The sequence below is a fragment of the Heterocephalus glaber genome, unplaced genomic scaffold (genome assembly GCF_053883595.1).
Source record: "Heterocephalus glaber isolate CG9 unplaced genomic scaffold, H.glaber_assembly_v1.0 deba00001732, whole genome shotgun sequence".
Lineage (NCBI taxonomy): Eukaryota > Metazoa > Chordata > Mammalia > Rodentia > Bathyergidae > Heterocephalus > Heterocephalus glaber.
Genome location: NW_028258443.1, coordinates 619550 through 643496, shown reverse-complemented (window position 1 = coordinate 643496; position 23947 = coordinate 619550). Strand labels below are relative to the sequence as shown.

The following is a 23947-nucleotide window of genomic DNA, read 5'->3' as shown; positions in this document are numbered from 1 at the left end:
GGGAACCTGCTTCTCCCTTGAGGAGGGAGCAGTTAAGGTTTAATAACTTCAAGGCATAACAATGGTCAGAATTGAACAGGAAGTTGAAGGGTAAACTTTCCGTTTTCTTGTACCTTCAGTGGGCTTTTTCTCCCTTCCCAGCAGGAGCCTTACTCACGGTAGACAAATGGGTGCTCTTGAGCAACCGGGAAAGATAAGATGCTTCTCCCTAGAATTTCCCAACCCCTTGTTGCCCCGCCCCTTCGAGCATCTGAGCGGCTCTTAGAGTGTCCCAGGCCTCCCCTGGGCGGGGCCGACCCCCACACTGGATTTCCTCTACCCTACCTCTTCCTGGATTCTTTCAGCTCTTACCTCCAGCGAGGAATATGGTGAAAGAGCCCAGGTGTCCCTGGCTGGCGGGAGGGGAAGAGGGGCGAGGGTGGGGAGGCGGTATCATCTGGCCGGGTGCCTGAGGTTCGAGTTCAGGGCAGCACATCCTCAGCTAGGTAAGTCTTCTGCGCCTTTCCTTGGGTTTTCCTGACGCCCGAGGGCGCGGGGTCCGGCGGTGTTGGACCCAGGCGGAGTTTCTGCTGTTGGACCCTTTCCCATTCCTACAGTGTGGGGGCAATGTCACCTAGTGGTGGCTGCAGCCTGAGGAGCTCTGGCGTCCAGTGCGCATTGTGGTACTCTCCAGGCTGTGGGGAGCGGAGTGGATCTGTGGAGGTCTTGCGTTTAGGGACGCTGGGGGTTATTGTTTCATATTGGGGATTGAACCCAGAGCCTTTGCACCGATCCTCAGCCCGCCTGCTGCTTTTAAGAACGGATCTTGCTAAATTGCCCAGACTGGGCTTGAATTTGCAGTCCTCCTGCCTCAGCTTCCCAGATTGCTAGCATTACAGGCCTGGGCCACCTTCTCAGCTAGGGGCGCCGAGTTTTGACCGCTGACTACTTTCTGTTTCTGGCATGTGTAGAGAGAGCCTCCAAGGAGCACCTCTCTTGGCCTTCCCAGTCTGTGGGCCTGCAAGCATTTTCCTGGAGCGACAGGGCGAGAGCGGCCCGCAGATTCCTTTAGCTCCTCGTGGGTTCTCCTACTCACAGGCCCGAGGAGGGTCTGGTGCTCCGGTTTGAGCTGAGGGGTCGTTTGCTAAACCGAAGGTCGCCTTGTGCACAAGGCCTGAGCCCCTTGGAACTTATCCCTAGAGAAGGAACGTTTCATTTAATGAATGTTTGAGCTAAAAGTGCAAGTCATTTCCACATGTGTGTTGTATGGCAGGGAAGGATAAGCCCCACATTGTCAGGGATAAAAACATTTTCATCTTTCTAGTTTTGTGAAATAAGAGGATCTGAAATGATTTATATTATTATTTTGTGGCACTGATGATCGAACCCAAGACCTCACACGTGCTATACAAGCACTTTACCACTGAGCTATACTCACAGCTCGTAATTATTAATAACAAAAATAATAAAATTTTTAAAGAAATAATTTTAAGTCTTAAAGATTATGAAACTTGATGTTAATATAACTCATGTCTAAGTTGAGAAATTATATGTAGTCAAAAAACTCCAAAGGAAAACATGTGAATCATTTCTAGAAGATAGTGTTAAGTATGTACTGATATGTGTGTTTGTTTCTTCTTACACTGAGGCAGAAGTTTGTCATTACTTACAAACTTAAATGACTCACACAAGTTTTGAACAAATATAGAAGGTATTTTCCCATTTGTCACTGCTTTTCTGATATTTTCTAACATGGTAAATTTTTTGTGTTCATATTTATCCATGATTTCTTTGATGGATTTTGAGTCAGATAGGAAGACTTTCCTCCCTCAGGTTATAAATGAACTCATGCTTTCTTTTAATTGTTCACTGTACATTCAATTTTCAGATCTATATGCACTTTATCCTGGTTTATTATTTAAGGTAGAGAACTAAGACCTTTTTCTAGGCAACTACTCTCTAATCCCAATGCAGTCTTTATCCCCTACTGACTTTGGAGCCTGCCTTGTCATGCATTAGATTCTTGTATATATTTGTCTGTTCTTGGTTGTGTTCTCTCATATTTATTGTATGTGATACTTCTAATCTTTTCACCAGTTACCTATTCATTGTCATATCTCTTCTGGACTCTTGCCTGTTTATTTTCCCATAGGACTATTCACTGAAAAAAGCCTTTAAAAGTCCTTTACATTTTACCTGGAGTCAGGATAGATTGACTAATTAACTGACATGTTGATGAAGTTAAATTTTGTTGTTGTTGATTGAATCTAGATCCTTGTACATGCAAAGCACATGCTCTGCCATTGAATCATATCCCCAGTGGGTTGAATTTTTTTTTCCTTTGGCAGTACTGAGGATTGAACCCCGGGTGTTCACACTCAGCTACTCACCACCCCTTTTCATTATTTTTTTTTAAGTTTTGAAACAAGGTCTTACTGGACTGCCCAGGTAGTGTCAAATTTGCAATCCTCCTTCCTTGGTTTCCCAAGGGCTGGGATTATAGGCACATATCACAACACCCCACACTTTGACTTTTTTTTTTTTGTATGGGGGATTGAACTCAGGACCTTGCACTTTCGAGGCAGGTGGCACCACCACTGAGCTAAATCCCCAGCCCTAACTCTTTTTTAATGAAGAATATAATGTGTCTTTATTCCCTTTAAGTCTTCAAAAACTTGAAAACTTTCCTCATGTGGATTTTTCATATCTTGTTGAATTATTTCTGGGCATGTAATCTTTTATCGTTGGTAACTGAAATTTCTTTCCATTCTATTTTCCTGTGTGTGTATGTGTGTGTGTATTTGTGTGTGTGTGTTTATGTGTGCATGTGTGGTACTGGAGAACTGAACCTAGGGGCACTGAGCTACATCCCCAGTGCTCTTTAAATTTTTCTTTTCTTTTTTTTTTTTTTTTGTACCAGAGATTGAACTGGGAACCTTATGCTTGTGAGGCAGGTGGCGGCACCACTGAGCTAAATCCCCGGCTCCAGGACCATTTATTAAAGAGGCTATCTTTCTTCCAGTGAAGGTGTTTGGCTCTTGTCAAAGATAAGGTGGTTGATTATATTGGGAGTTGTTTCTGCATCCTCTAGTCTGTTCCACTAATCCTGAGGTCTGTTCTTTTGCCAGTGCCATTCTGCTTTTATCACCATAGCTTTGTAGTATAGTTTACAGCCAGGGATTGTGATACTCACTGCTTTGCCTTTGTTGCCCAGAATTAACTTTGCTATTCTAAGTCTCTTTTGGTTCCAAATGAATTTTAGGATTGTTTTTTCTAATTCTGTGAGATATGTTGTTGGAATTTTGATTGGGATTGGATTGAATCTGTGTAACAGTTTTGAAAGTATGGCCATTTTCACTGTATTGGTTCTTCCTATCCAAGAACAAATGATATCTTTCCATTTTCTGATATCCTCTTCAATCTCCTTTTTTCAGAGTACTGTAGTTTTCAATGTAGAGGTCTCTTACTATCTTTGTTAGATTGATTTCTAGGTATTTCATTTTTCTTGGATGCTACTGTGAAAGAGATTGTTTCTCTAATTTCTCTCTGTGTGAGTCCGTTATTTGTGTACAGGAAGGCTATTGACTTTTGAGTGTTGACTTTGTATCCAGCTACCCCACTGAATTTGGTCATCAAATCTAGAAGTTTTTTGGTGGAGTTTTCAGTGTCTTCTATGTAGAGTATCATATCATCCACAAATAATGATAATTTAACTTCTTCCTTTTCTATCCTTATTCCTTTTACTTCTTTCTCTTGTCTAATTGCTCTGGTTAGTGTTTCCAGAACTATATTGAAGAAGAGTGGTAAAAGTGGACATCCTTGTCTTGTTCCTGATTTAGAATGAAAGCTTTCAGTTTTTGTCCATTTAGTATGATGTTGGCTGTTGCTTTTTCATAGATGGCTTTTTATCAGATTGAGATAAAGGCCATTTATACCAATTTTCTGTAGGGTTTTTATCATGAATTGGTGTTGGACCTTGTCAAACAATTTTTCTGAATCTATTCAGAGGATCACATAGTTTTGTCCTTCACTCTGATAATATAGTGTATTACATTTATTGATTTGTATATGTTGAACCATCCTTGCATCTCTCAGATGAATCTAACTTGGTCATGATGTATAACCTTCTTCTTCTTTTTTTTTTTTTTTTTTTGGTACCAGGGATCAAAATCAGGACATTGCACTTACAAGGCATCACGGTGCCACTGAGCTAAATCCCTGACCTTCTTGATGATTTGCTGCATTCTGTTTGCAAGTATCTTATTGAGGATTTTTGCATCTATGTTCATTAGGGAGATTGGCTTGTAATTCTCCTTTTTTGTTGGATCCTTCTCTGGTTTTGGAATTGGAGTAATGCTTGCTTCCAGGAATGAATTTGGTAGTATTGCTTCCTTTTCAATTTCATTAAAGATTTTGAGGAGTAGCAGCATTTGGTCTTCTCTAATTTTCTTTTAGTATTCAGAAGTGAATCCTTCAGAGCCAGGGCTTTTCTTTGTTGGTAGTTTTAAAATTATGTATGGAATTCCATTGGCGGATATTGATTTATTTAGAATTTCTATATCTTCTTGATTCAGTCTTGGTAATTCATATGTATCTAGGAATCTGTCCATTTCTTCTGTGTTTTCCATCCTATTAGAATATAGGTTCTTGAAGTAGGTATTGATGATCTTCTGGATTTCTGCAGGATCTGTTGTGATTTCACCCTTTTCATTCCTAATTGCATGGATTTGAGTCTTTTCTTTCCTTTTATTGATAAGATTGGCTAAGGGTTTGTCAATTTTATTTAATCTCTCAAAGAGCCAACTCTTTGATTCACTGATTCTTTGCATTGTTTTCTTAGTCTCCATTGCATTAATTTCTGCTCTGATTTTTATAATTTCTTCCCTTGTACGAGTTTGAGCTTGACTTGCTCTGCTTTTACTAGAAGGTTGAGGTTCATTCTGGTTACCATTTCTGTAGTTATCTGGGAAATTATTTGTTTTGATTTTTTTCTAGAGCCTTGTTCATTTGCTTTGTTACTTCTGCTGTTAACAATTCAGAGAGTCGACCCGGAAGGAAGCTCCCCACCTCCATCCCAGGCTCCTAGGGTAGTGAAGCTCAGCCGGTCCCAGCACCCGGAAGGAAGCTCCCCCGCTGCCATCCCAGGCTCCCAGGGCCAAGAAAGTGAGCCCGTCCCAGCACCTGGAAGGAAGCTCCCAGGCTCCATCCCAGGCTTCTAGGGCAGTGAAGCTCAGCCTGTCCCAGCACCCGGAAGGAAGCTCCTCTGCTGCCATCCCAAGCTCCTAGGGCACAGAAGGTGAGCCATGTGGGCGCCAGAAGCACCCCCACCCCTGTGGAAATGAGAAGACATAAACAAGCCTCAAAAATAGACTTCCAGATCACCTACAGCAACCCCAAAGGGAAACTAGATGGAACACTCTGATACTCAACCACCTGGACTCTCTGAACTGGCAACAAAAGAGGATCTGGGAAAAATGAAATCAGAAATAATTACTCAGGTAACAGCAAAGATTTTGCTCATGGTGCAAGACATGATTAATAAATCTAGAGAGGACACAGATAAAAAAATAGAGGATCTGAGGAACGTGATGGAATCCCAACACAGGAAACAAATGGAATCCATAAAACAGATACAAACAGATTTCCAAGAGATTAAAAACTTCATCAAAAGTCCGCGCAGCAGAATGAACCAATGTGAGGATAGAATTTCACATATAGAAGATAAGATTGCAATTAGTGAGGAGGAAAAGAAAAATTGCTTTAAAATTGTAAGGGAACATGAGAAATCAATCCAGCAGCTGCTAGATGATGCAAAGAAGAATAACATATTGATTGGAGTCAATGAAGAAAGAGGAGAGAGTGCAGATGACATAAAAAAACTGTTCACAGAAGTGATGGCAGAAAACTTCCCAAGGAGGGGAAAAGAACTTGACATACAGATAAGTGAGGCATATAGGACTCCAGCTAATCTTAATCAAAAAAAAATCTACAATAGGCATATAATAGGATTCCAGAAATCCAAGAGAAGAATAAAATTCTACAAGCAGTGAGAGAAAAGAAACAAATCACATACAAAGGAAAGTCCATCAGAATCACAGCAGACTTCTCAGTGCAAACCCTCAAGGCAAGAAGAGCTTGGAGTGATGTATTTCAAGCCCTAAAGGAAAACAGCCTCCAACCCAGATTGATGTACCCTGCAAAACTATCTTTCAAAATGGATGGAGAAATAAGACACTTTCATGATAAAGAGCACCTCAGGAACTTCACGAATACCAAAGCAGCACTCCAAAAAATTTTAGACAATACCCTAGGAAAAGACAATGAGGATCACAACCCTAGGAAACCCAGCAGAATGAATCCATTGGTCATGACAAATTAAACGCAAAGGGGGAGAATCCAACAAAAAGAAAAAGTCATGACAAGGCTTTTAAAACTTTTGACTTCATCTCCCTAATGAGTGTATAATTCAGTCTTATCATTGTACTGATTAGTATTTTTCTGATTCTAGAATTGCATACCATTCCTTGTGCTATACTGTCTATTTATCATCTTCTTATGTCTACATTTTAATTGGGTTGTCTATTAATGAGCTCTAAGAATTCTTTATATATTCTGGTCATAGGTTATATGCATTGTAAATATGGTCTGTTTAAGGACTACTTTTCATTTTAATGATGTCATTTAAAGTTCTAAATTTTGATGGAATCTCATCAATTTATTTTCTTTTATACATCATGGTTTTTGTATCCTAGGTAGTTCTTGCCTACCCTGATTTCATAAATATTTTCCCTTATAATTTCTTCTTAAAGTTTTATACTTTTAGGCTTTCTTATTTAGGTTCATAGATCCCTTCAAGTTATTTTTATGTATGGAAAAAAAGAGTTGAGGTTAATTTTTTTATGCGGATACCAGGTGTTCTAGTGCTGTTCGCTGAAGACGCTATCTCTTCCTCGGCTCTTGAGTCGAGTTTATATTCTATAAAATACTAATGTTGAATGATCTTTCAAGACTCAGTGGACCATATATGTGTGGTTCTATTTCTAGATTCTCTGTTTTATTCAAATGATCTATATGTCTTTCCTGACACCAAGACTGCCTTGATTACTGTAGCTTTAGAAGAAGTCTTAAAATTGAGTGCTAAACATCTTCCAACACTGTTTTTGTTTTTGTTTTTGGCTTTTCTGGGTCCTTTGTACTCCTACATAACTTTTAAATTTCAATATCCAGTTCTTCGTTTATAGCAAGTATACACAGACCTGAATTTTTATATATACCTTGTGTTTTCTAATCCTGCTAAATTCAAGTACAAGTTCTAGGGGCTCCTAGAGATTTCTTAGTATTTTCTCTGTAGATGATCATTTCATGTACATATAAAGATTTTGCTTCTGCCATGCCAATCCTATCCTAGTTGTGTCATTTTGTTGCCAGACTATTTTGGTTTAGACCTATGTTTCAAAGTCTAATGGACAGATGAAGCGAAGCGTAGGCATATATCCCCTTGTTCTCCACTTTAGGGAGAAAGCATTGTACTATCTCCATTCATAGAAGGAGCTTTTGTTGGAAGTATGGAGTACATGTCTTTAATCTGTTGAGAAGGTTCTGTTTTACTTTTGGTCTCCTGATAGCTTTTACCATGAACAGCTGTAGAATTTAGTCCAATACTTTTTCTCCAACTACTGACAGGATCATATGCCTTTTTCCTTTCCTCTGTTAAAATGATTACCTTTGGGGGTGGATCTTCCAATGCTGAACCAACACTGCCATCCCTATAATAAAACCACTTTCTACATACTGCCAGATCTGACTTCTAAGAGTTTTTGTTAAACAAATTTCTATGTTCATACTTTTTCTTCTATTATCTTTATCCAGTTTTAGGATTAGCACAATGTTGATTTCCTAAAATGAGGGGAGAAGTGTTCCTTCTTTTTTTCTGCTTTAACTGTTTGATATAATTTATCAGTTAAAATGTTTATGAGCCTGCTGTTGTCATATAGGTAGGTTTTTCAAGCTAGGAATATACTTTCTTTAATAGGTGCTATTCAAATTTTATATTTCCTCCAGAGTTAGTTTCATTGTCTTCTAAATTACTTCTTAGAAGTTGTCAAATTTATTTCAAAAAAGATTTTTGTAATATGCTTTCTATATCCTTTTAAATTCTGTAAAATCTGTGGTAATGTCTCATAGATCTTAATATTATAATTTAAAAAATGTATAACTGTTACTGTGTAACAGGAAGAAAAGGTGTAAAAGAGCAGGGGAATTGGGAGGGGTAGGGGAAGGGAAAAAAGGGAAAGGAAAAAATATGAGAAGCGGAAAAAAACGGAAACAAGGTCTTTGCAAATAGGGAAGGGTGGAGGGGGTAAAGGCAGGGCAAGGGAAGGGGGAAAAAAATAAGAACCAAGATACTCATGAAATGGTACAAGATCCCAATGATGAATGTAACTGTATTGTATACCTAAAATGTACCAATAAAGTTAATGGGGGAAAAAAACAACAATTCAGAGAGTCCAGGTGGCTGGCTTTTGGATTGTTCCACTTCATTGTCTGCAGGGTTTGCCCTTGGTGAGCTGAAAGTCTGTGGGGGTTACATCTTAGTTAAGTGTCTTCTCATTTTCTATTTTTTTACACTTTGATTCCTGAGTTGATGCATGTCAATTGTTAATGATGAGTAGCTTTATTGCCAGTATTCAGAACCCTTAGGAAATGACTACTTCTCAGAAGTGTCTTCCAGGTGTAGCTAGCTTTTGGGTTTTGAGTGTGTTGCAGGATCCTACCCTTTAATTTATCGAGGATGAGAAGTTTCTGCCTACTTGGCTCACCTGCCAGTTCTTGGGCACTAGCCTACAAGTTTTTTTTTTTTTTAAACCTGTAGGCAATCTCAGTCTTGGTATACCAAGAGGAACAAAGGATTAGCACAATTATGTCAACTTAGCTAAAGTAGTACAATCAACAATAAGAATACTATCAAATGCAGCCTAGAAAATGACAAATTAGAGCCCTTAATATGACATTTTTACCCTTACAGAAGAAGATTTTAAAAGGGTTAGGGGGTAAATAACAGAAATAGAAGAAGAGGAAGAGATCAGAAGTAGAGCTGGAGGACAAACTTTAGGAAACTAGTGAAGAGAACAGGTGGCAAAGAGAAAAGGAAAAAATAAAAAGCAGAGCAGAACAACAACAAAAACTAGAAACTGTTCAAACAATCAAGAAAAAACTAAACAAAACAAAATAAGAACTAGAAAGAAAAAAAGAAAAAAGATTTTAAAACCCAAAAACATACAATTCAAGATACATCTCTGCTGTCACTGTTAGGCAATGTAGACAGAGTTCAGAGCCAAATTATTTAATCCCAACAAACCAGCTGTGACTTCACCGTGGGGTAGTGGATAATCCTAGCCCCTTTAAATCCCTGACTTCCTGAGTCTAACTTGAACTCAGCACCCACAGAGAGCCACTGGGAGCCACTAGATGGAGCCCGCCTGAAGCTGTTCTGAGTTCCTAGATCACTTGACCCTTCTCCAAGATGGCTACCAGCCAATCACCCTCTCCTGAGAGAGGTCTGAACCTGGGTAACTCACCAGCCACTGCAGTCCAGTTCATCCACTGATCCGTTCCACTGATGAATTTCTCCCTTTAGGCCTCTGGGGTCCTCAGTAGTCAATGTGTGCCTGCAGTTTCAGCCCAATGTTCCCTCAAGGAGAGTCCTGGCTCTGGAACAGAGTGCTGCTTGGTATCTCTTTCCTCTTCTTTAAAGTCTCCTCTCTTTACTCTCCCTGTAGACTTCAATTCTTGCCTCAGATCCCTCCTGGGTCCCAGGTGTAGGGGACAGGGGAAGGGGACGTTACCAGAGCCTCTGCAGTGAGTCCTGGTCTCCTGCGAGCCACGGCAGCACACGGCGAATTACAGGAAAGGTAGGAAAATGAGACTGAGAAGAAGCTGAGCTTTGGGCCTGATCAGTGCTGCTCTGGGCAGCAAAGACAAAGCCCCCAGCTTACCACACCTTTTATTCAGTACATCGGGAGAAACAAATGTAACAAATGACTTGCAGAGAGTTCAATAGTTCACATTGGGATAAACAAGGTGTAGCGGAAGGCTTGCAGAGAGTTCAGTACATCTCCGGCAAACAAGATGTTAATCAGTCCAAGAACAATGAGGAACTGAGCAGATGTTTGTTCTCCCAGGATGTTTCTTGTCCTGGAGAATCACAGCCTCACTGGATCACTGAAGTATCAGTTGTGACCAGAGGCCAAACTGGAGTTATTCTGTAGCTGGGCTGTAGGCAAGAGAACTAGGCTAACCAAATGATTTATCCCTAGAATTATGTAGCATTCCTCCCAACACCAGGGAACCACATCCAACCTCTTCCTCACTGTGCTATATTCCAGGGTCAGAATATCAAATCTCAGAGACTCTTTCTCTGCTGCTCAACACACCACCATCTTCCTCTTTAAATTTCTCTTTGAGAAGGATCTGGCTACACTGTTCAGGATGGCATCAAGCTTCTGATATTCTTGTTTCAATATCCCTAATAGCTCAGAATATGGGGATGAGCCACTGTACTTGGCTTTCTATTCATTCTTTTTTTTTTTTTTTTTGTTTTGAAGCAAGATTTACTGATATAGTCCAAGATACATGATCAGGTAGCCCAGGCTGGCATGGAACTCGCTATTCTCCTGCCTCAGCCTCAACACTGCTGAGATGACAGGCCTGGCAACAATGCCCAGCTCCAGCTTAATATTCTGATTAGAAAATTTTTCATGGAAATGTGCTGTAAAAATGTTCACACAGACCTTGACCATGAAGAATTTCATTACATTTCTAGGTGTCACTGAATGATATACTATTTTGTACATTGCTTCTCATTAATCATTGGAAAGTTAAAGCATTTTGACATAATATTCATATAACTGTAGGATTTTGAACACTGACTAAAGTTGGAAAAAGAATTAGAAAACTATTTCTCTGAAATATTTTGCTTTCTTGTTATGCAAATTTGCAGAATTCATATCTCAAATGTCCCCCAAAATTTTTCCATTTCATTTTAGGAGGACTGAAATATAACACTGCACCTTCTTTGCACAATTTCCAAGCATTTAGAAATTTAGTTTCAACTAAGATACATGCTGACTGAGATTGTCTTAATTTTCAAATCTAAGCAAAAACAATGGGGATATATTCAGCTAAACATATACTTGTTGAGGATGGGTGAGAGGGTGCTGATGAACAGAGCAATATAGGAACAGATGGTCTTGAAGAGAGAAGGGGAGGGAGCAGAATGACATCTGGGCAGGGAAAGACATCAAAGAGAGGCAGATGGCATTTCTCTGGTCACTGTCTATTTTATCTCTAACTCTCTCCATATCTGTGGCTTGTGAAATGCAAGTAAGGCCATTAAGGTCAAGAATAACTTTCACCTGGTGAAAGGTAGTGAGTCAAATGGTGTGGTAAGTAACCATTCCTTTCCTGGTCATGAAAGACCAATCCAATCTCCCCCTAAAGCTAGAAACAGGCAAGGCACCAACTCCCAGGTTAACCACCAGCAATATTGCAAGACATCTTCATGACTCCATACTTGAGGCGAAAACCAATCTGAGATGACAATGTTGGCAGGTTGCAGGCTGTACTTTTCTCTCTGGGCCCGCTGAGCCACCAAGACAGGCCAACAGCTCCACTGCTACAGGTACACTGCCAAGCTTTAGATTTAGGTGCCAGGTCTCCGCTCTGTGACCAGGAAGTGAAGAGTGAGCTGCTCAGACACAAGGGCAGCAATGGAGAAGGTGTATTTTCAGCAGGGTTGGCAGGGTCTACTCTCTCTGTATGACTTTCTCCATCTCTCCCCGCAAGGGCCATCTTCCGCTCCCCCCATCCCGTCCCCCAGGCGGCACGCGCCCTGACAGAACCGTGTCTCTGCTGTGGCTCCCCTGTCTTGGGGCACTTAGGTACCCTCTCAGCTCTCAGGGGACCTAGGTGCGCCTGGACCCCGAGCGCGGAGCGCGGGCCGGGCGTGGGGAGTCTGGGGGCAGGCACAGCCCTTCCAAGGCGCTGGTGGATCCCAGTGGCGGCCGCTGAGCGACGCCCTGGGTTCCCTGGCACCCGTAGAGTGGCCCGGGGAGAGTTGCCCGCGTGAGGATCTTGGCGGGTGGGCCGTGGGCCGTCCCGTGTGCATGTCCCTGCCCAGCGTGCCCTGCCCCTTCTTCCAGAGTCGCGCCGCCGGGCTGGGGTAACCGACAGGTGTTGCCAGGGACGCCATGAGGTGGGGCCGGGGGCTGGCGGCGTGCCAGGCCGGGGAGCCCGGGTCGGGTCGGCTCGGCTGATAGCCCCCACCCCCGCCACCCCCCGCGATCCAGGGGCCCGGGGTCGGGGGTGGGGGGTGTGGGGGACATGAGAAGGGCTCCCCGCCAGGTTGTGGATGTGAGAGGAGGGCCCCGGAGCTGAGAGCTCAGCCCCAGAGCTGACCAGCGGGGTGAGCCGGGCCGCCATGTTGGAGGCCCAGTGGACAGCACTGCGGTTGGCTTGGCATTTCGAGTTTTTTCCTCCGCGAAGGGCGGAGGGAGCGCGCCTGGGGCCAGGGCACCTTGGCATTCCTGGTGCAATACCGCCATCAAGAGGAACTGGTTCGCGACTGCCGCCGCCACTTGCTTGGCCCTGGCAGGGGAGGAGCGGCTCGCAAGGAATCGTGGGTAAAGGCAGGACAGGAGCTGGTGGCCCGCGGGGGTGCCCTGGGCCCTCCGGAGGCTGCAGGGCAGTCCCCGTGGAGGCGACCCGGGGCCCCCGGTTCCGCGGAAGCTCCAGAGGCCGGCCGGCCGGCCACGGAGACAGGGCTGATGGCCAGGCAGGCTGGCGGGTACCACACCAGGAGGCTGGCCCGTGGCGGCCATGCCTGGGAGGGATCGGCGACCGACCGGGCTAGGTTCCCCAAGGAGAGAGCTTCCAGGCCTCCCTTCGCCTCTGGGAATGTGTGCGCCTGGCCACCGGCCCTTTGCCTTCTGCCCCCAGACACCTTCTCCCCTCTCGGAGAGGGAGAGGACTTGCCCCCCACCCCCACCCTCACCCTCACCCTCACCCCACCCCGGTGCCAACCCGGAAAGGCTCCCTGGTCCAGGCTAACACCAGCACCATCGCCGCCCCCTCCCACACCCCCACGCCCCCACAGACTGCACACACATCCAGCGGACCACTCATCGGCCGAGAGGAGGAGATGCTCAGGGCTCCCTGGTGGCTCCGGTGGTGGCCCGCAGATGGCCCACCAACCAACAGGCCAAGTGCACAGACAGCTGCGGCTTTGGGTCTAGGTCCGGGTCCCAGTCAGGGGCTTTGGGTCTGGGTTTGTGGATGCGGTGCACGCAGGCCTCCTCTCCAGGGCTGCTCACATGGACGGGTGAGTGTGTAGTGCTGGGCAGAGCCCGGGAGGAGGACGCGGCTCTCCTTGGATTGAGGTAGTGAGCGTGGTTGCAGCGGGAGGCCTGGGCGGCTGAAAGGTGGCCCGAGATGGCATGGTGTGGCGGGTGACCCGTCCTTGCCCTGCCCTGAGGGACGACGACGACAACGACTATGAACCCTGCCCTCCCCACCCCCCAGGACGCCAGCAACCACCTGGGCACCCGCACCCGGTCCCACCCGCACCACCACCCAAGCCCCAGGCTTTTCTTCAGGCCTCCCTCACCCGGGCCACATCCTCGCCCAGGTGACAGTGTTGACCACTGCCTCCCAGTCCTTTTCCCCTCTGGGCCCCATAGGCCACCCCTGCAGGCCTGTGGGCCCCCCACCCCCACCAAAGAGAGGGACCCTGCCGAGCTTTGGATTGAGGTGCCAGGCCTCTGGTCTGTGACTAGGAGCGGAAGAGCGGGCTGCTCAGCCACAAGGGCAGCACCGGAGAAGGTGTAGTTTTCACCAGGGCTGGCTGGGACTTTTCTCTCTCTGTTTGACTTTCTCCGTCTCTCCCTGCCGGCCTGCTGCCCAACACCGCCCCGCCCCCCCCTTTCTCTGCCCATCTTGCCCTCTTTCTCTGTCTCTCTGACCCCCCGAGTAGAAGGAAGCCACAAAGTTGTAGGAGGAACCCCGAGGCCACGAGCCCTCAGAAGGCAGTCAGCACAGGCTGGGCGGCCAGATGCCAAGGTGGCAGGGCGCGAGAGATAGGTGTCCCTGATGGCAAGTGGTGTCGGGAGACACCAAGTTGGCATCCTTAGAGTCGGCGTGTGAGGCCCGAAGCCTTTGGCTGGCTTTCCTAGTGCCTCGAAGGGCTGGAGGCTCGTGGGCCCGGGTAGGCCGAAGGGCATCTCCGGAAGGGAGCTTACCGAAGGACCCTCTGCAGGCATCAGGCTGGTTGTCCCTTCCCTCGGACGTTTAGAAGAGAAGAAAGCCACGTCCCTCCATGTGCAGGTGCGTTGGGTGCCGGCGGCCCGGACAGGGGGAGAAAGTGGATTCCCTTGCTGCCCGGGCCCAGCACCCCGGCGGGGGAGCGGGACGACTCGGGCACCCATTCCAAGAGGGAACTAACGGGTCCTAGCCTTTCCTTTCCAGGTGGCAGCTTGGGACCTAGAATTAGAGGTGAGGCCCTGGGTGCTGGGGTGGCTCAGGCCTCGGTGTGGGAAACGTGGGGCCAGGCGCCTTTGGGGCTCCTCTCGATGCCTCTGGGAGGATCTGTTCCCTCCGGTCAGAGCCTTCTCGCCCGAGTGTGCCGTGGCACACGCGACGCGAGCGATCGTGGGTTCCATGGGGGACCTGGAGTTGTGGGGGAGCAGAGAGACGGAGAAAGGCCAGTGGGGGAAGAGAAAGGCAAGCGAGCCAGGTCAAGGGCCTGGGGTGGGGTGGCGACTGGGACGGGGCCCGTGAGGGCCACAGACAGATGGACTGGAAGGGTGGCTGGGTAGACAGAGGGACGGACGGACTGGCAGGCTGGCCCGGGCCACGTCACCCTGTGCGTGGGGTCGGGGGCCGGGTCGCGTGGCAGTCGCGGAACCTTCCTCTTGGGACCCCGCCCCACCCCGCACTCTTCCTGTGGGCCCAGGCTCCCCCCCCCCGCCACCCCCGGGAAGTCCCCGTGCCTTGCCCTCTCCTGTGGGTCTGTGTGTTCTGACTGTGTGCTGGGAATCCCAGCGGGACAGTGGAGGGACCAGCCCCAGAAGGAGAGGCGGGCGGGCGAGCCAGGGTGGGACTGTGGGATGCTGCCCTTTCTTCTGGATTCCTGTCTGACACCCTCGCCCCCACCGTGTCGCTCTGGTTGTCCCCAGCGCCTGCAACGGTGGTTCCCCTCTGTTTGTGGGGCGTGTCGTAGGGGTTCCATGCCCCCGGAGGTCACCGGGCCGCGGGCACCGGGTGCGGGTTTGGCCCTGGTGAACCCGCAGGCCTGGAAAGGTGCCCTCGGGGTCGGGGCGCGTGGGCCGTGCCGGCCCTGGGTTCCCTGAGTCCTGGGGTATGGGCGGGTGGGGGTGAGGCTGGGGTGGGAGGCGCCACCCGCCCCTCCCGGGGTCGGGCACCTCAGGGAGACTTGAGGGAGAGGCAGAGGCCCTGTCCGGATGTGGGTGGCCCCTGGCCCCCGGCCCCCCGTTCGGCTGGCACCCACCCGGCTGCCCTCTCCCGTCGGGAACTGTGGTCGTCAGACCCCTGGAGATGGCCCCGCTCAGTCCTCTGAGTCCTCTCCCAACGCTGGCCAGTGGCCCACGCTGCGCGAGGCCTCGGCGTGAGCGGGCCCTGCCAGTGTCCCGGGAGAATGGCCAAGTCAGGATATTTCCGAGCGGGCAGTGTCGGCCCCGGCTCAGGTTGTCCCTTAGCTCCGCCCTCACCCCCCCACCCCCCCACCCGTGCCCGCCACCGCCTCCCGCAAGGGCCATCTTCCGCTCCCCCCATCCCGTCCCCCAGGCGGCACGCACCCTGACAGAACCGTGTCTCTGCTGTGGCTCCCCTGTCTTGGGGCACTTAGGTACCCTCTCAGCTCTCAGGGGACCTAGGTGCGCCTGGACCCCGAGCGCGGAGCGCGGGCCGGGCGTGGGGAGTCTGGGGGCAGGCACAGCCCTTCCAAGGCGCTGGTGGATCCCAGTGGCGGCCGCTGAGCGACGCCCTGGGTTCCCTGGCACCCGTAGAGTGGCCCGGGGAGAGTTGCCCGCGTGAGGATCTTGGCGGGTGGGCCGTGGGCCGTCCCGTGTGCATGTCCCTGCCCAGCGTGCCCTGCCCCTTCTTCCAGAGTCGCGCCGCCCGGCTGGGGTAACCGACAGGTGTTGCCAGGGACGCCATGAGGTGGGGCCGGGGGCTGGCGGCGTGCCAGGCCTGGGAGCCCGGGTCGGGTCGGCTCGGCTGATAGCCCCCACCCCCGCCACCCCCCCGCGATCCAGGGGCCCGGGGTCGGGGGTGGGGGGTGTGGGGGACATGGGAAGGGCTCCCCGCCAGGTTGTGGATGTGAGAGGAGGGCCCCGGAGCTGAGAGCTCAGCCCCAGAGCTGACCAGCGGTGTGAGCCGGGCCGCCATGTTGGAGGCCCAGTGGACAGCACTGCGGTTGGCTTGGCATTTCGAGTTTTTTCCTCCGCGAAGGGCGGAGGGAGCGCGCCTGGGGCCAGGGCACCTTGGCATTCCTGGTGCAATACCGCCATCAAGAGGAACTGGTTCGCGACTGCCGCTGCCACTTGCTTGGCCCTGGCAGGGGAGGAGCGGCTCGCAAGGAATCGTGGGTAAAGGCAGGACAGGAGCTGGTGGCCCGCGGGGGTGCCCTGGGCCCTCCGGAGGCTGCAGGGCAGTCCCCGTGGAGGCGACCCGGGGCCCCCGGTTCCGCGGAAGCTCCAGAGGCCGGCCGGCCGGCCGGCCACGGAGACAGGGCTGATGGCCAGGCAGGCTGGCGGGTACCACACCAGGAGGCTGGCCCGTGGCGGCCATGCCTGGGAGGGATCGGCGACCGACCGGGCTAGGTTCCCCAAGGAGAGAGCTTCCAGGCCTCCCTTCGCCTCTGGGAATGTGTGCGCCTGGCCACCGGCCCTTTGCCTTCTGCCCCCAGACACCTTCTCCCCTCTCGGAGAGGGAGAGGACTTGCCCCCCACCCCCACCCTCACCCTCACCCTCACCCCACCCCGGTGCCAACCCGGAAAGGCTCCCTGGTCCAGGCTAACACCAGCACCATCGCCGCCCCCTCCCACACCCCCACGCCCCCACAGACTGCACACACATCCAGCGGACCACTCATCGGCCGAGAGGAGGAGATGCTCAGGGCTCCCTGGTGGCTCCGGTGGTGGCCCGCAGATGGCCCACCAACCAACAGGCCAAGTGCACAGACAGCTGCGGCTTTGGGTCTAGGTCCGGGTCCCAGTCAGGGGCTTTGGGTCTGGGTTTGTGGATGCGGTGCACGCAGGCCTCCTCTCCAGGGCTGCTCACATGGACGGGTGAGTGTGTAGTGCTGGGCAGAGCCCGGGAGGAGGACGCGGCTCTCCTTGGATTGAGGTAGTGAGCGTGGTTGCAGCGGGAGGCCTGGGCGGCTGAAAGGTGGCCCGAGATGGCATGGTGTGGCGGGTGACCCGTCCTTGCCCTGCCCTGAGGGACGACGACGACGACGACGACGACGAACCCTGCCCTCCCCACCCCCCAGGACGCCAGCAACCACCTGGGCACCCGCACCCGGTCCCACCCGCACCACCACCCAAGCCCCAGGCTTTTCTTCAGGCCTCCCTCACCCGGGCCACATCCTCGCCCAGGTGACAGTGTTGACCACTGCCTCCCAGTCCTTTTCCCCTCTGGGCCCCATAGGCCACCCCTGCAGGCCTGTGGGCCCCCCACCCCCACCAAAGAGAGGGACCCTGCCGAGCTTTGGATTGAGGTGCCAGGCCTCTGGTCTGTGACTAGGAGCGGAAGAGCGGGCTGCTCAGCCACAAGGGCAGCACCGGAGAAGGTGTAGTTTTCACCAGGGCTGGCTGGGACTTTTCTCTCTCTGTTTGACTTTCTCCGTCTCTCCCTGCCGGCCTGCTGCCCAACACCGCCCCGCCCCCCCCCTTTCTCTGCCCATCTTGCCCTCTTTCTCTGTCTCTCTGACCCCCCGAGTAGAAGGAAGCCACAAAGTTGTAGGAGGAACCCCGAGGCCACGAGCCCTCAGAAGGCAGTCAGCACAGGCTGGGCGGCCAGATGCCAAGGTGGCAGGGCGCGAGAGATAGGTGTCCCTGATGGCAAGTGGTGTCGGGAGACACCAAGTTGGCATCCTTAGAGTCGGCGTGTGAGGCCCGAAGCCTTTGGCTGGCTTTCCTAGTGCCTCGAAGGGCTGGAGGCTCGTGGGCCCGGGTAGGCCGAAGGGCATCTCCGGAAGGGAGCTTACCGAAGGACCCTCTGCAGGCATCAGGCTGGTTGTCCCTTCCCTCGGACGTTTAGAAGAGAAGAAAGCCACGTCCCTCCATGTGCAGGTGCGTTGGGTGCCGGCGGCCCGGACAGGGGGAGAAAGTGGATTCCCTTGCTGCCCGGGCCCAGCACCCCGGCGGGGGAGCGGGACGACTCGGGCACCCATTCCAAGAGGGAACTAACGGGTCCTAGCCTTTCCTTTCCAGGTGGCAGCTTGGGACCTAGAATTAGAGGTGAGGCCCTGGGTGCTGGGGTGGCTCAGGCCTCGGTGTGGGAAACGTGGGGCCAGGCGCCTTTGGGGCTCCTCTCGATGCCTCTGGGAGGATCTGTTCCCTCCGGTCAGAGCCTTCTCGCCCGAGTGTGCCGTGGCACACGCGACGCGAGCGATCGTGGGTTCCATGGGGGACCTGGAGTTGTGGGGGAGCAGAGAGACGGAGAAAGGCCAGTGGGGGAAGAGAAAGGCAAGCGAGCCAGGTCAAGGGCCTGGGGTGGGGTGGCGACTGGGACGGGGCCCGTGAGGGCCACAGACAGATGGACTGGAAGGGTGGCTGGGTAGACAGAGGGACGGACGGACTGGCAGGCTGGCCCGGGCCACGTCACCCTGTGCGTGGGGTCGGGGGCCGGGTCGCGTGGCAGTCGCGGAACCTTCCTCTTGGGACCCCGCCCCACCCCGCACTCTTCCTGTGGGCCCAGGCTCCCCCCCCCCCGCCACCCCCGGGAAGTCCCCGGGCCTTGCCCTCTCCTGTGGGTCTGTGTGTTCTGACTGTGTGCTGGGAATCCCAGCGGGACAGTGGAGGGACCAGCCCCAGAAGGAGAGGCGGGCGGGCGAGCCAGGGTGGGACTGTGGGATGCTGCCCTTTCTTCTGGATTCCTGTCTGACACCCTCGCCCCCACCGTGTCGCTCTGGTTGTCCCCAGCGCCTGCAACGGTGGTTCCCCTCTGTTTGTGGGGCGTGTCGTAGGGGTTCCATGCCCCCGGAGGTCACCGGGCCGCGGGCACCGGGTGCGGGTTTGGCCCTGGTGAACCCGCAGGCCTGGAAAGGTGCCCTCGGGGTCGGGGCGCGTGGGCCGTGCCGGCCCTGGGTTCCCTGAGTCCTGGGGTATGGGCGGGTGGGGGTGAGGCTGGGGTGGGAGGCGCCACCCGCCCCTCCCGGGGTCGGGCACCTCAGGGAGACTTGAGGGAGAGGCAGAGGCCCTGTCCGGATGTGGGTGGCCCCTGGCCCCCGGCCCCCCGTTCGGCTGGCACCCACCCGGCTGCCCTCTCCCGTCGGGAACTGTGGTCGTCAGACCCCTGGAGATGGCCCCGCTCAGTCCTCTGAGTCCTCTCCCAACGCTGGCCAGTGGCCCACGCTGCGCGAGGCCTCGGCGTGAGCGGGCCCTGCCAGTGTCCCGGGAGAATGGCCAAGTCAGGATATTTCCGAGCGGGCAGTGTCGGCCCCGGCTCAGGTTGTCCCTTAGCTCCGCCCTCACCCCCCCACCCCCCCACCCGTGCCCGCCACCGCCTCCCGCAAGGGCCATCTTCCGCTCCCCCCATCCCGTCCCCCAGGCGGCACGCGCCCTGACAGAACCGTGTCTCTGCTGTGGCTCCCCTGTCTTGGGGCACTTAGGTACCCTCTCAGCTCTCAGGGGACCTAGGTGCGCCTGGACCCCGAGCGCGGAGCGCGGGCCGGGCGTGGGGAGTCTGGGGGCAGGCACAGCCCTTCCAAGGCGCTGGTGGATCCCAGTGGCGGCCGCTGAGCGACGCCCTGGGTTCCCTGGCACCCGTAGAGTGGCCCGGGGAGAGTTGCCCGCGTGAGGATCTTGGCGGGTGGGCCGTGGGCCGTCCCGTGTGCATGTCCCTGCCCAGCGTGCCCTGCCCCTTCTTCCAGAGTCGCGCCGCCGGGCTGGGGTAACCGACAGGTGTTGCCAGGGACGCCATGAGGTGGGGCCGGGGGCTGGCGGCGTGCCAGGCCGGGGAGCCCGGGTCGGGTCGGCTCGGCTGATAGCCCCCACCCCCGCCACCCCCCCCGCGATCCAGGGGCCCGGGTCGGGGGTGGGGGGTGTGGGGGACATGGGAAGGGCTCCCCGCCAGGTTGTGGATGTGAGAGGAGGGCCCCGGAGCTGAGAGCTCAGCCCCAGAGCTGACCAGCGGGGTGAGCCGGGCCGCCACGTTGGAGGCCCAGTGGACAGCACTGCGGTTGGCTTGGCATTTCGAGTTTTTTCCTCCGCGAAGGGCGGAGGGAGCGCGCCTGGGGCCAGGGCACCTTGGCATTCCTGGTGCAATACCGCCATCAAGAGGAACTGGTTCGCGACTGCCGCCGCCACTTGCTTGGCCCTGGCAGGGGAGGAGCGGCTCGCAAGGAATCGTGGGTAAAGGCAGGACAGGAGCTGGTGGCCCGCGGGGGTGCCCTGGGCCCTCCGGAGGCTGCAGGGCAGTCCCCGTGGAGGCGACCCGGGGCCCCCGGTTCCGCGGAAGCTCCAGAGGCCGGCCGGCCGGCCACGGAGACAGGGCTGATGGCCAGGCAGGCTGGCGGGTACCACACCAGGAGGCTGGCCCGTGGCGGCCATGCCTGGGAGGGATCGGCGACCGACCGGGCTAGGTTCCCCAAGGAGAGAGCTTCCAGGCCTCCCTTCGCCTCTGGGAATGTGTGCGCCTGGCCACCGGCCCTTTGCCTTCTGCCCCCAGACACCTTCTCCCCTCTCGGAGAGGGAGAGGACTTGCCCCCCACCCCCACCCTCACCCTCACCCTCACCCCACCCCGGTGCCAACCCGGAAAGGCTCCCTGGTCCAGGCTAACACCAGCACCATCGCCGCCCCCTCCCACACCCCCACGCCCCCACAGACTGCACACACATCCAGCGGACCACTCATCGGCCGAGAGGAGGAGATGCTCAGGGCTCCCTGGTGGCTCCGGTGGTGGCCCGCAGATGGCCCACCAACCAACAGGCCAAGTGCACAGACAGCTGCGGCTTTGGGTCTAGGTCCGGGTCCCAGTCAGGGGCTTTGGGTCTGGGTTTGTGGATGCGGTGCACGCAGGCCTCCTCTCCAGGGCTGCTCACATGGACGGGTGAGTGTGTAGTGCTGGGCAGAGCCCGGGAGGAGGACGCGGCTCTCCTTGGATTGAGGTAGTGAGCGTGGTTGCAGCGGGAGGCCTGGGCGGCTGAAAGGTGGCCCGAGATGGCATGGTGTGGCGGGTGACCCGTCCTTGCCCTGCCCTGAGGGACGACGACGACGACGACGACGACGACGAACCCTGCCCTCCCCACCCCCCAGGACGCCAGCAACCACCTGGGCACCCGCACCCGGTCCCACCCGCACCACCACCCAAGCCCCAGGCTTTTCTTCAGGCCTCCCTCACCCGGGCCACATCCTCGCCCAGGTGACAGTGTTGACCACTGCCTCCCAGTCCTTTTCCCCTCTGGGCCCCATAGGCCACCCCTGCAGGCCTGTGGGCCCCCCACCCCCACCAAAGAGAGGGACCCTGCCGAGCTTTGGATTGAGGTGCCAGGCCTCTGGTCTGTGACTAGGAGCGGAAGAGCGGGCTGCTCAGCCACAAGGGCAGCACCGGAGAAGGTGTAGTTTTCACCAGGGCTGGCTGGGACTTTTCTCTCTCTGTTTGACTTTCTCCGTCTCTCCCTGCCGGCCTGCTGCCCAACACCGCCCCGCCCCCCCCCTTTCTCTGCCCATCTTGCCCTCTTTCTCTGTCTCTCTGACCCCCCGAGTAGAAGGAAGCCACAAAGTTGTAGGAGGAACCCCGAGGCCACGAGCCCTCAGAAGGCAGTCAGCACAGGCTGGGCGGCCAGATGCCAAGGTGGCAGGGCGCGAGAGATAGGTGTCCCTGATGGCAAGTGGTGTCGGGAGACACCAAGTTGGCATCCTTAGAGTCGGCGTGTGAGGCCCGAAGCCTTTGGCTGGCTTTCCTAGTGCCTCGAAGGGCTGGAGGCTCGTGGGCCCGGGTAGGCCGAAGGGCATCTCCGGAAGGGAGCTTACCGAAGGACCCTCTGCAGGCATCAGGCTGGTTGTCCCTTCCCTCGGACGTTTAGAAGAGAAGAAAGCCACGTCCCTCCATGTGCAGGTGCGTTGGGTGCCGGCGGCCCGGACAGGGGGAGAAAGTGGATTCCCTTGCTGCCCGGGCCCAGCACCCCGGCGGGGGAGCGGGACGACTCGGGCACCCATTCCAAGAGGGAACTAACGGGTCCTAGCCTTTCCTTTCCAGGTGGCAGCTTGGGACCTAGAATTAGAGGTGAGGCCCTGGGTGCTGGGGTGGCTCAGGCCTCGGTGTGGGAAACGTGGGGCCAGGCGCCTTTGGGGCTCCTCTCGATGCCTCTGGGAGGATCTGTTCCCTCCGGTCAGAGCCTTCTCGCCCGAGTGTGCCGTGGCACACGCGACGCGAGCGATCGTGGGTTCCATGGGGGACCTGGAGTTGTGGGGGAGCAGAGAGACGGAGAAAGGCCAGTGGGGGAAGAGAAAGGCAAGCGAGCCAGGTCAAGGGCCTGGGGTGGGGTGGCGACTGGGACGGGGCCCGTGAGGGCCACAGACAGATGGACTGGAAGGGTGGCTGGGTAGACAGAGGGACGGACGGACTGGCAGGCTGGCCCGGGCCACGTCACCCTGTGCGTGGGGTCGGGGGCCGGGTCGCGTGGCAGTCGCGGAACCTTCCTCTTGGGACCCCGCCCCACCCCGCACTCTTCCTGTGGGCCCAGGCTCCCCCCCCCCCCGCCACCCCCGGGAAGTCCCCGGGCCTTGCCCTCTCCTGTGGGTCTGTGTGTTCTGACTGTGTGCTGGGAATCCCAGCGGGACAGTGGAGGGACCAGCCCCAGAAGGAGAGGCGGGCGGGCGAGCCAGGGTGGGACTGTGGGATGCTGCCCTTTCTTCTGGATTCCTGTCTGACACCCTCGCCCCCACCGTGTCGCTCTGGTTGTCCCCAGCGCCTGCAACGGTGGTTCCCCTCTGTTTGTGGGGCGTGTCGTAGGGGTTCCATGCCCCCGGAGGTCACCGGGCCGCGGGCACCGGGTGCGGGTTTGGCCCTGGTGAACCCGCAGGCCTGGAAAGGTGCCCTCGGGGTCGGGGCGCGTGGGCCGTGCCGGCCCTGGGTTCCCTGAGTCCTGGGGTATGGGCGGGTGGGGGTGAGGCTGGGGTGGGAGGCGCCACCCGCCCCTCCCGGGGTCGGGCACCTCAGGGAGACTTGAGGGAGAGGCAGAGGCCCTGTCCGGATGTGGGTGGCCCCTGGCCCCCGGCCCCCCGTTCGGCTGGCACCCACCCGGCTGCCCTCTCCCGTCGGGAACTGTGGTCGTCAGACCCCTGGAGATGGCCCCGCTCAGTCCTCTGAGTCCTCTCCCAACGCTGGCCAGTGGCCCACGCTGCGCGAGGCCTCGGCGTGAGCGGGCCCTGCCAGTGTCCCGGGAGAATGGCCAAGTCAGGATATTTCCGAGCGGGCAGTGTCGGCCCCGGCTCAGGTTGTCCCTTAGCTCCGCCCTCACCCCCCCACCCCCCCACCCGTGCCCGCCACCGCCTCCCGCAAGGGCCATCTTCCGCTCCCCCCATCCCGTCCCCCAGGCGGCACGCGCCCTGACAGAACCGTGTCTCTGCTGTGGCTCCCCTGTCTTGGGGCACTTAGGTACCCTCTCAGCTCTCAGGGGACCTAGGTGCGCCTGGACCCCGAGCGCGGAGCGCGGGCCGGGCGTGG

The 23947-nt window shown here is 54.6% G+C and overlaps 1 protein-coding gene and 1 long non-coding RNA gene across 2 annotated transcripts in view; both read right to left on the bottom strand.

Annotated features, from left to right (window-relative positions):
• Positions 1-23947, bottom strand: part of LOC101724224 (uncharacterized) — a 128312-nt gene that overhangs the window by 13745 nt on the left and 90620 nt on the right. The gene's annotated exons all lie outside the window — the stretch shown is intronic.
• Positions 20320-23789, bottom strand: LOC147821545 (uncharacterized). The gene is made up of 2 exons (XM_087199918.1): positions 22252-23789; positions 20320-21421 (listed from the first exon to the last, which is right to left on the bottom strand). The coding sequence occupies exon 1, from the start codon at positions 23787-23789 to the stop codon at positions 22611-22613; it is 1179 nt and encodes a 392-aa protein (XP_087056044.1). The 3' UTR covers positions 20320-21421; positions 22252-22610.

Excerpts from the sequence above, each read along its gene's own strand:
- LOC147821545 (XM_087199918.1), bottom strand. The coding sequence starts at position 23,789 with ATGGCCCTTGCGGGAGGCGGTGGCGGGCACGGGTGGGGGGGTGGGGGG.